This window comes from Eriocheir sinensis, chromosome 22, assembly GCF_024679095.1.
Source record: "Eriocheir sinensis breed Jianghai 21 chromosome 22, ASM2467909v1, whole genome shotgun sequence".
Classification (NCBI taxonomy): Eukaryota; Metazoa; Arthropoda; class Malacostraca; order Decapoda; family Varunidae; genus Eriocheir; species Eriocheir sinensis.
Window position 1 is genome coordinate 10,930,996 of NC_066530.1, and position 11,031 is coordinate 10,942,026.

The 11,031-nt window shown below is 47.1% G+C and overlaps 1 protein-coding gene across 9 annotated transcripts in view; it reads right to left on the bottom strand.

Moving 5' to 3' along the window:
* Positions 1-5,554: 5,554 nt before the first annotated feature.
* The window catches only part of LOC127002043 (facilitated trehalose transporter Tret1-like), a 156,402-nt gene continuing 150,925 nt past the window's right edge, over positions 5,555-11,031 (bottom strand). For 6 of the 9 annotated variants that reach the window (XM_050867403.1, XM_050867407.1, XM_050867401.1 and 3 more), the window contains exons 4-6: positions 7,962-8,356; positions 7,537-7,683; positions 5,555-6,294 (exon numbers count right to left, since the gene is read on the bottom strand). In XM_050867403.1, the coding sequence (XP_050723360.1) occupies positions 5,620-6,294; positions 7,537-7,683; positions 7,962-8,356 (1,217 nt within the window). In that variant the 3' untranslated portion in view covers positions 5,555-5,619. Of the gene's footprint in view, positions 6,295-7,536; positions 7,684-7,961; positions 8,357-9,125; positions 9,366-9,951; positions 10,081-11,031 lie in introns of all 9 variants that reach the window. The other 3 variants (XM_050867400.1, XM_050867399.1, XM_050867394.1) reach the window with 2 other exon arrangements.

An 11,031-nucleotide genomic window follows, 5' to 3' on the forward strand; every position in this document is an offset into this window, starting at 1 on the left:
CCAAATGCAGAGATAATCACTTATATTTTCAGAATCAATAGCAATATTTAGCATATCTTATAAGTTTTTGCCCGAAATAGCTACTTTTTTTTTTTTTATTTAGTGCAATTTTTACGTAAGTTTTAACATCTAATAAATCACTTAATTTTCACATTAGAAACTTAATACTTGAGGAAAGCATGCAGAAACATCTTAATTTTACTCAACAAAGCAAAATATTCATTTTTCTATATACAATCACAACTTATTTTGGTTGAATTCCGATGTCACTATTGCCGCAGCACGTCTTGCCGGCTATCTGGCCCTCGTCCCTGAACAATCACTTTAGCCTTTTGGCCTATGACTTGTGGGCCCAGGTCAGTTTCCTGTACTTGTACACGTCCCTGTTCCTCGCCGTCTCCTTCCTGCCCTCCTCGATACTGCTCCTCTTCCTGCCGGTCGGCTGCTTCAAGGCCTTGTTCTTCCTCGCTTCTGAGGTCACGTCCTTGGAGAAATTAGCACCGAAACAGTTGAAGAGGGACCTGCTGATGTGCGGCAAGATGGTGTTGGCCAGGTTGTGCCCCTCCTGGCACCTGTACCCCTGCAAGGTCGGGTCTGAGGCCGCCAGGAACTCCAGGAGGTGCCTGAACCTGTCCCTGTGGCGCATGGCAAGGAGAGGAACCTCAACCTGCGCTCCTTCTTGTCCTCCCTGCACATCAGGGAGTCCCACAGCGACATCCCGAAGGACGCCATGTGGGCCATTGGGAGAGATGGCTGCTTCAGGACCGCCCGCCTGTCTCCAGCTCTCCCCTGTCGACCAGCTCGACCAGGGCGTCGAACATCACAGAGGGCGGGTCGCCCTCTCGAGCTCCACGGTAATCTTCATCTCCTCCTGCTGGGCAAGCTCCTGCTTGCAGCACTCGGCCACAGAGGAGTTGGCCTGACCTTCCTGGCCAGGTAGCCGGCGTAGTTGCCGACCGCGGCGAGGAGCAACTCGTCCGTCGGCGGGTCCGGCTGGTCGTCGGCCAGCTCCCTGGCAAGCTGGGCCAAGATCACCTCGTCGTCCTCCTTCTCCTCTGCCTTGGCCCGGTCCAGGTCGGCCTGCACGTCCCCGGGGAAGAACCCGACGAGCTTGAGCAAATGCAGGCGACGCGGGAACTGAGCTGAGTTGCCATGTAGGCACTAACTAAACGTACATTTCTTGTTTCCTAATACGTAAAACTGTGGACTTCACTATCCTACAGTTATCATTCATTTTACGTAAAGATTTCAACCTAAAGTTACGCAAATTTGCCATTTTTTACACAACGTTTTCAAAGTGCACGCATGGTGCTATTTTATATAAGTTACCTTGAATCCTCGACCAAATCACTCTAGAGACACTCCTGCCTGCTTGTATGCACTAAAACTTGAAGATTTCGTCCTGTTTCCACTTAAATTCGGAGTAAGAACGCAGAGTGTGTTTGAGTTGTCGCAGTGAAAGTCGCCATAACAATCGGCCCCTTACGCGAAGCCAGCGCGCCAAGACTGAAGAGATTTCCCGTCAACTAGTTGTGAAGTCTATGGTCGGTGAATGTGATAAATGAGACAACCTGCACCCCTTGCATGTCGGTGAATGTGATAAATGAGACAACCTGCACCCCTTGCATGTCGGTGAATGTGATAAATGAGACAACCTGCATCCCTTGTATGTCGGTGAATGTGATAAATGAGATAAACTGCACCCCTTGCATGTCGGTGAATGTGATAAATGAGACAACCTGCACCCCTTGTATGTCGGTGAATGTGATAAATGAGACAACCTGCACCCCTTGCATGACAAGCAGTCGACACTGGACACAGTACCGTGCCGAAATTTATCCACCCGTGTGTATGTAAACAAAGCGGACGGACAATAACAAGGGTTCGAGACTTGACGACACACCGGTACCTATCAGCTGCTGGGTACACCGGGCAGGAGTGGAAGACCTTAGGCCCCATATTATCAAATGCTTCGAAACCTTAGTGCATTTATTTGAAAAGGTTGTTGGGGTTTCCATGGCTGGTTTAATGAGCCTGGCAGTAGTTTTGGAGGGCTTATGCGCCGTGAACGGGAGAACATTCTTCCTCCGATGTGACTTCTAAAACGATCGTAACAAGACCCCAAAACGTTTCATAATACGAGTCTCAGGGTCTCTAAACACAGGCGTATTTCTCAGTATGGCGCTACGCCATACATCACTATCATGCTATCATTTTTTCACCTAATTTAATACATAACTTAACCCAACCTATCATTACAAAAGGGAAGATTTATTGGCAGATATGGAGAATCACTCCGCGCCTCCATTATTAACCCCAAGAGAATCATTTTCTTTCAAGGTCTCATATACTGTTGTACTTGTGTAGTTTTACCGGCGGAGCATATATGATTAGTATCCCGTTGGGATCCGAGGGGGGTCCAGGAGGGCTTGCGCCCCCTGGTGGGGCAGCGGAGACGATCTCTCTTCTTTGCTTGTTTTGATGAATATGAGGCACTGCCTTTTACTTGCTCTTAACACTTCGGGGAGAGTAGCAGAAGTGTTTTGAACGTCTAGTATCCTCAAAGACGTTGTGAACATGCAAATCAGGCACAAAATAACACGCCCCACAATATTTGTGAGAAGTGGTGACGGACCCGACAAAGTCTCCCGACGATTTGGTGCTTTGATCGGTACCACGGTCCCAGAGGTGGCGTATAAGAATACACCCTTCGTGACTGTCGGACATCATTGTCGGATGTGCGGGGACTGTGGTTACAGAAGTTTGATTTAACAATACGGCCATAAAACAATAACACTTCTTTCACTTCCCTCCCCTGCACACCCGGCTCCCCCGTCCCCCCAACAGCCAACACAAATATGCGTGTTATGCACCTGTACGGGTGCCCTGCACATTATTCATCCAGATCCAGATTCAGATGCTGATTGCTCTTCTCATCTTGATAACTGCATGCCTCCCCCCTCCCGCGGCCCCGCTGCACTCGACTTTCTACTCTGGCTCATCCCTATACTGTCCAAACCCCTTGTGCAAGAGTTAAGCAGCCTTTTCACTCTTTCATCCTTTACACTGGTAAACTCTGGAAATGCCTTCCTTCGTTTTCATTTCCTTCTGCCAATGACTTGACCTTCTTCAAGATGAGTGTATCAAGACACCTCTCCACCCGAAATTGACCTCTCTTTTGGCCACTTTTTATTTTTTGTCTATTATGGGAGCGGTGAGAAGCGGGGTTTTTTTTTTCTACACTCTTTTTGTTGCCCTTGAGCCGTCTCCTTTATTGTAAAAAATCATCATTCTATCCTTCTATCATCTCATCATTCTATCAACCCATTATTATATCATTCTATCATTTCATCATTCTATCATTCCATCATTCTATCATTTAATCATTCTATCATTCCATCATTCTATCATTTAATCATTCTATCATTCCATCATTCTATCATATCATCGTTGTGTCATTCTATCATTCAATAATTCTATCATTCTATCATTTCATCATTCTATCATTCCATCATTCTATCATTTAATCATTCTATCATTCTATCATTCTATCATTTAATCATTCTATCATTCTATCATTTCATCATTCTGTCATTCAATAATTCTATCATTCTATCATTTCATCATTCTGTCATTCAATAATTCTATCATTCTATCATTTCATCATTCTGTCATTCAATAATTCTATCATTCTGTCATTCAATAATTCTATCATTCTATCATTTCAGCATTCTATCATTCAATAATCCTATCATTCTATCATTCTATCATTTCATCATTTTGTCATTCTATCATTCCCTCATTCTATCATTTTTTCATTCTATCATTCCCTAATTCTATCATTTTTTCATCAATTATTCTATCATTCCATCATTCTATCATTCCATCATTCTATCATTCCATCATTCTATCATTCTATGGTTCTATCATTTTACCATTCAATTATTATATCTTTTCATCATTCTATCATTCCATCATTCTATCATTCTATGATTCTATCATTTTATAATTCAATTATTCTATCATTTCATCATTGTATCATTCAGTCATTTCATCATTCCGTCATTCTATCATTCAATCATTCTATCATTCTATCATTCAATCATTTCATCATTCTATCATTCTATCATTTCATCATTCTATCATTTTATCATTCTATCATTCAATCATTTCATCATTCTATCATTCTATCATTCTATCATTTCATCATTCTGTCATTCCATCATTCTATCATTTTATCATTCAATCATTTTATCATTCTATCATTCAATCATTTCATCATTCTATCAGTCTATCATTTCATCATTTTATCATTCAATCATTTTATCATTCTATCATTCAATCATTTCATCATTCTATCATTCTATCATTTCATCATTTTATCATTCTATCATTTTATCATTTCATCATTCTATCATTCTATCATTTCATCATTTTATCATTCAATCATTTTATCATTCTATCATTCAATCATTTCATCATTCTATCATTCTATCATTTCATCATTTTATCATTCAATCATTTTATCATTCTATCATTCAATCATTTCATCATTCTATCATTCAGTCATTTCATCATTCTATCATTTGTGCTAGTGGACTTTTTTGTGTGCCAGGGGTCTTTTGTGTTTCCATTTATCTTTCCCCTTGAGTTGCTTCCTTTACAGTAATTTAAATCGCCGTCATTCGGTAAGTTTTCTTCTCAGATCCGCGTTTTTCCTTGGCTCATGCTACACCTACCCACCACGTAGAATGAATGGATAAGAAATATTTTGTGTATAATCCTACTTACACAGAGACAGACAGACAAAGAAACGAACAAGCTAATCGTACCGAAGACCCAACTTCTTTGCCGCGGCGGTGGTAATTTTGCAGCCTGCGTGCACTCAGTTGTCTTGGCTTACGTTTCTGAAGATGGTATTCTCGGATGCTTACGATATCAACTATTTCCAACGGTTGAAAGGAAATTACTCGGGTTCTTATGAGTTTTCGCATTCATGGTGCAGAAAACCTAAAATACCAGCAGGGTCACAAAACTGCCCCTGGAAATACCCACAGCTCCTACGAAAGTCTTATCAAATGTGTATGCTTAGGCGCCGAAATGTTAAAGAATACGGTCTTGGGGTCCATAATTACTATGAAGCGTATTTCCCAAGGTCACGGGGAAGACTAACCTGGTTTTCATGAGTGACTTTTCCCGTTCAAGGCGCACAAGTCGTGTAAAACTATCACAATATGGGATCACAAAACAGCCCGTTATAATCCCAGCCACTTCCACATGAGACTTTTCAAAGAGGCGAACTGAGGGGCTGGTATGTTTAAGAATACGGGCTAGGACTCTTCCGAGAGTAGACAATGCGCGAAAGAGTTCTGCCCCTCACAACTGGCCAACAACTGAGTCCTCGGCCTTACCAGAGAGCGATGCATTGTGCACAGTATTTCCTTTGTATAACACGTGGGCGGCTGAGAGGCATGTACTTTAATCAAGACTTCCCTCGTACTACAAACACGAAAAATGAGAAAAGACTGAAAACGGAAAAAAAGAAAAGTGGTGATCAATTTTGTTATAATATATTGTACACTGTTAGCTAAATGCTTCGTATAAAGAAATAATTATAAATTAAATGCCTCCTGCCGCCTCGCACCGCCGCTGGCCTAAAACCTTTGCATTGAAGGCTTCCTCCAATTCCTGCAGCGTGGCGCCCCGAGACTCAGGGATCCACAGCCACACAATGACGGCGATGAGGAGATTGACTGAAGCAAACACCATGAACGTGACGCCGAGGCCGACGTGGGCGATGAGCCTGAGGAAGCCGAGGCTGATGGAGAAGACGACCACCGCGTCGCACGCCGTGATCAGCGACGCGCCCAGGGAACGCACCGGCGAGGGCACCAACTCGCCCACGTACACCCACGGGATGGGGCCGATGCCGGTGCCGTAGGCGGCCACGTAGACGAGCACGGCGGCGAGCGGCACCCACGACGCCCCCGGCACCTGCAGGTAGAGGAAGAGCCCGCACGCGCCCTGCGCCACGCCGCCCACCACGGCGGTGCCCATGAGCATTGGTCGCCGCCCCGTCTTGTCCAGCACCGCCGCCGTCAGGCAGGTGCAGAGGGTGCGCGCGACGCCCACCAGCACCGTGCACGTGAAGGCGTCCAGCTGCACGCCCGCCTCGCGGAAAATGTACACCGTGTACATCATGATGCAGCTGCGGCCACCCAGCTCCCGCAGCACGAAGAAGCTCAGCACCAGCAGCACCGGCCGCGCGTTGCGGTCCTTGGCCAGCTCCGTGAACTGTGGGGCAAGGCAGCGGTCAGCACTCAGCGGGTTTACCGTGGACAGAAGCAGGCACAGCACACGTGTTTAGGGCAGCACCAAGAGGCTCACCACTAGCAGCACCGCTGCGGCCCCGTGAACTGTGGGGCTAGGTGGCGGTCAGCACTCAGCGGGTTTAGTGGGCAAACAAAGGTAAAGGAAAGACACAGCACATGGAAACCAAGCAGCAGCACTCAGCGGGTTTAGTGGGCAAACAAAGGTAAAGGAAAGACACAGCACAGGGAAGCCAAGCAGCAGCACTCAGCGGGTTTAGTGGGCAAACAAAGGTAAAGGAAAGACACAGCACAGGGAAGCCAAGCAGCAGCACTCAGCATGCTTAGTGGGCAAACAAAGATAAAGGAAAGACACAGCACAGGGAAGCCAAGCAGCAGCACTCAGCATGCTTAGTGGGGAAACAAAGGTAAAGGAAAGACACAGCACAGGGAAGCCAAGCAGAAGCACTCAGCATGCTTAGTGGGCAAACAAAGGTAAAGGGAAGACACAGCACAGGGAAGCCAAGCAGCAGCACTCAGCGGGTTTAGTGGGCAAACAAAGGTAAAGGAAAGACACAGCACAGGGAAGCCAAGCAGCAGCACTCAGCATGCTTAGTGGGCAAACAAAGGTAAAGGAAAGACACAGCACAGGGAAGCCAAGCAGCAGCACTCAGCATGCTTAGTGGGCAAACAAAGGTAAAGGAAAGAGACAGCACAATGGAAGCCAGACCAAGCAGCGTCAGTCACAGACAAAACACACAGACAAGACACGGAGACAAGACACACAAACAAGACACACAGACAAGACACACAGACAAAACACACCGAGCGGTCCACAGAGTTGCTGAGGCGTTGTGTTGGAGAGATAAAGCAGATCGGCCGAGACAGTGGTGAGCACGTTACTGAAGCGATCAGTTGGCACAAGCAAGGCAAAGTAAAGTAGCGCTACGAACAACCTTTTTACTGACGAAACGAACATTGACTCAGCCAGTGAAGGAGGAAGGGAGGGAAGGAGCTGCTGGCCAGCAATGATGCCCAGCAGCAATAATTGGCCTTTGTGCAGGAAGGAGCAAACTGTGCGACACTCATGGAGGGAGGGAGAGGGAGGGATGCTGTCCAGAAGCAGTATTGGTCGTGGAAAGGAAAGTAAGGGAGGGAGGGGAAAGTGTTGGCCTGTGCTCAGCCCCAGTAACATTGTTTTGGCCTTGTGCATTAAGAGGTGCGTCACCTGTTGGGTTCGTGAGGCCTGCGTGGCGGCGGGCATGCTGCTGATAGCCGACAGCTCGTCCTCCGCCGCGGCCTTAGAGCCCATCAGTCGCTGCAGCGACCCCCTGGCCGCCTCCGTCCTGCCGCGCCGCACCAGCCAGTAGGGAGACTGTCAAGAGTGAAGGGATGCATGATATAATGAGCGTGAGTCTTGCCTTGAGCGAGGTGTCCCATTTTTTTTTTTTCAATAACCTAGGTTAGGGTGCTTCACCTTCCTTGAGACCGACACCGCGGACCACTTCAGCACTACGTAAACTTATATGTCGAGGACCCTAAATCTAATTGTGTGTGTGTGTGTGTGTGTGTGTGTGTGTGTGTGTGTGTGGCCCGCGGGCTCGTAGTTGGACCACCCTTCTCTAGTGCCTCTAGGCGCTACACGCTGCCTACCTCCGGCACCAGCATCATCGGCAGCAGCAGCAGTCCTGCGGTGAGGGAGCACAGCGCCGTGGCCACCTGCCAGGTGAAGAGGTACGCCATCAAGTACCCGATAAGCAACCCAATGGACCCGCTAACCTCCGACATGGCCGTCATGGCTCCCCGGATCCTGCTGGGGCTCAGCTCCGCCAGGAGAGGCAACGAAATTGTCGCTATGATGAAGACACATGCGCCGAGACCCCCCCTGGCGACGAAGAGCACGGCCTTGTTCGGCGGGAAGGCCAGCAGCAGCCACATGGCCGTGCTGGCAGCCATGGCCACCGTCAGGACCCGCCGCGGCCCCGCCCACTCCACCAGCGGCCCCGTGCACAGCGAGGCGAAGATGCCCACGATGGACGTCATGGACACTGGTGGCGAGGGGAAGGTCACACTCAGGGGGACGTGTACTACTCGTTATTGTGAGGTGTGGGTCAAGGGGCAGGACATGAGGCAATGGGAAGGTCGTGCTCATGCACACTATGACTCAGTTTGACACATTCCGAGGAAAAGGTCGAAGACGAGGGGAAACTGACACTCACTACTACATGCAGCTATACTTATAATTGTTTGGTGTGTGTGTGTGTGTGTGTGTGTGTGTGTGTGTGTGTGTGTGTATGCTACTTCCTACTATGGGCATTTCAGGGAACAGTGGGGTGAAGTTGGCCACTGATGAGGCCTTGGACACTGATGCAGGAGAGGCAACCTTCACAAGAGAACACATGCACTTCCAAGCGGGCAACAAACTGAATTATTATACTTAACGGAAAAAAAGGCACAAAAAGCAGGCTGCAATGATTCACTAACAAATGCCACAGCACATCAACGTATAATTCTTAGCAGAGGAACAGGCTATTAAAGTTTGTGAAATCATTACTCCTGCTCAGAAACAAACAATGAGTAGACTTTTTTTTTTTTTTTTTACGTCGCTGCCTGTTGCGCCGATAAGCATCTTCCTGGTGGGGCCTGATGGTCGGCCCAAGGCTTCTTCCAGGTGGGGCCTGATGGTCGGCCCAGCCCGTTCTGGCGCAGGCGAGTGTTTATAGTGGCGCCATCTTGCCATCTTGCAGCTGGCGTTTGTGATCTTGTAATACTGGAAGACTTACGTGAGATGAGTGACCTGAAAGTTGCTCCACGTACCGAGCCACGCCACGTCGTCGTCGGTGACCGTGAAGGTTTGAGTGTCGTTTTGCATCTTGGGCAGCACGGCGGTCCAGCCCTTGGTCGCCGTGCCCTGGGTCACGGAGGTCAGGGCCACCACCACCACTAACGCCACCTGCACGACACCGACACGAACACGAAGGGAGAGGATGAAGGTTGGATGAAGAGATAAAGAGATGGCATCATTAGAAGTAGCCCTGCATTTCCCCAACAGAGCACCTTTCTGGGAAATTACAGGAACAGTTTTCCGATTGTGATTCTCAAAAGGGAATATCATGTCACCCCAGTTTTAAAGAGTTACAAGAGTGGATTACTTGGGTGTCAATTAAGTTATCAGGTGTGGGGGATCGGCGTTCCTTGAGCGACTACAAATGATCCTGTTGGCCTTGGAAGGATTGATTTTCATGCCCCGTCGCTGACACCAAGAAAAATCAAATTAAGATCTGCATTGAAATGAATGGCCACAAAAGACCTGCTTTGAGGACCAGGAATAGGGCAGAATAAAGAAGTATCACCGGCATAGGCCATTAAATGAGAGGAAATGCCATTCCACATATCGATGGTATAGGAAATAAAAAGAAGCGGGCCGATAACGCTGCCATAAGAAACACCGGACGACTTGAGTATAACTACTAAAATATCCATCAATAGCAACGCGTTGGTGCCTGTCCATATACTTAAGTACAGAAAGAAAGAATGAAGAGAAAGAAAGAAAGAAAGAAAAAGAAAGAAAGAAAGAAAGAAAAATGGGAAGAAAAAATCAGTTAGCCCGGAAGGACGTGGTTGGGGAGCAGCCAGGACTCACTTGTTTAGCCGAGATGCTCTTTGGTGCCTCTTCCTTGCAGGCCTCATCCTTAGAAGGCTTGGAGGGCAATGCTGCTTCTGCGTCGTTGTCCGCCATAGCTGCGGGAGCTGCTTGATTGGACGATGGGAGCTGGAAGTTACAACTCAATGCTATTATGTGGCGAGGGTGAGGGACGGGGCGGGGCTTCTAGACTACTTTAGTGTATGTGACTATCGTAGTATATATATCGTGAATCTAGTGACCCAGGAACGATACGCTGACAAGGTTAACGTCCAGTATGTGACCTTTCGTACTTGACAGCGGCAGGTGAGAGCAGGCCTTGCTGTCTGTTTCAATACGTTTAGAGGGTGGCTTTACTCTGTTTATCCTTTGTCAGTCTTTAAAATTATGGCAAGCCTCAATATTGCTTTTGAGATAAAATGGCTTTACTCTGTTTATGCTTTGCCAGTCTCAACAGAACTTTAGAGTGTCTTTTTTTATTTATTCTCTGTCAACCTTATTAATCATGACATCAGCCTCAATAAGAACGGCAATTAAATTATATCAGAGAGACAGATGACCAAACTATGCTAATCCCCTTGCAGTCTACCCGGATCAATACTATCAGGTGAGTGATGCAGGAGATTATCGTTTTCTGCAGTGATGTGCGTACACTAATCCACACTAAATCGAATACAAGTGTTCGAGCCCTCAAATAGTGCGTTACCTTTCCTCTGTTATATCCTATCATCGTGGTCGGATATTTAAGAGGATAATCTTCGCCTGTTTGACTTGTTTTATTGTTTCGCGGCATCTTCGTTCTCAGTATCTTTTTTTCGCTGCTTGGTCTGTCCCTTTCCACATAATAAAGGCAAGGTCACTCTCACGCCCACACTTCGTCACATGTAATTAGTGATGATAAAAACTCCTTACCATTCTTACAGAAGGATACACTTGGATACAAGAGGACCACAGCAGGTCAGCCACTTCGCCTACAGATGGTAGCTTCTGAGAAGCAGTTTGCTATCATTTTCCTTCATCATTCATAAATCTATATAACCTTTCGTTCCCAGACCCGCTACACGCAAGACACGCAATGAC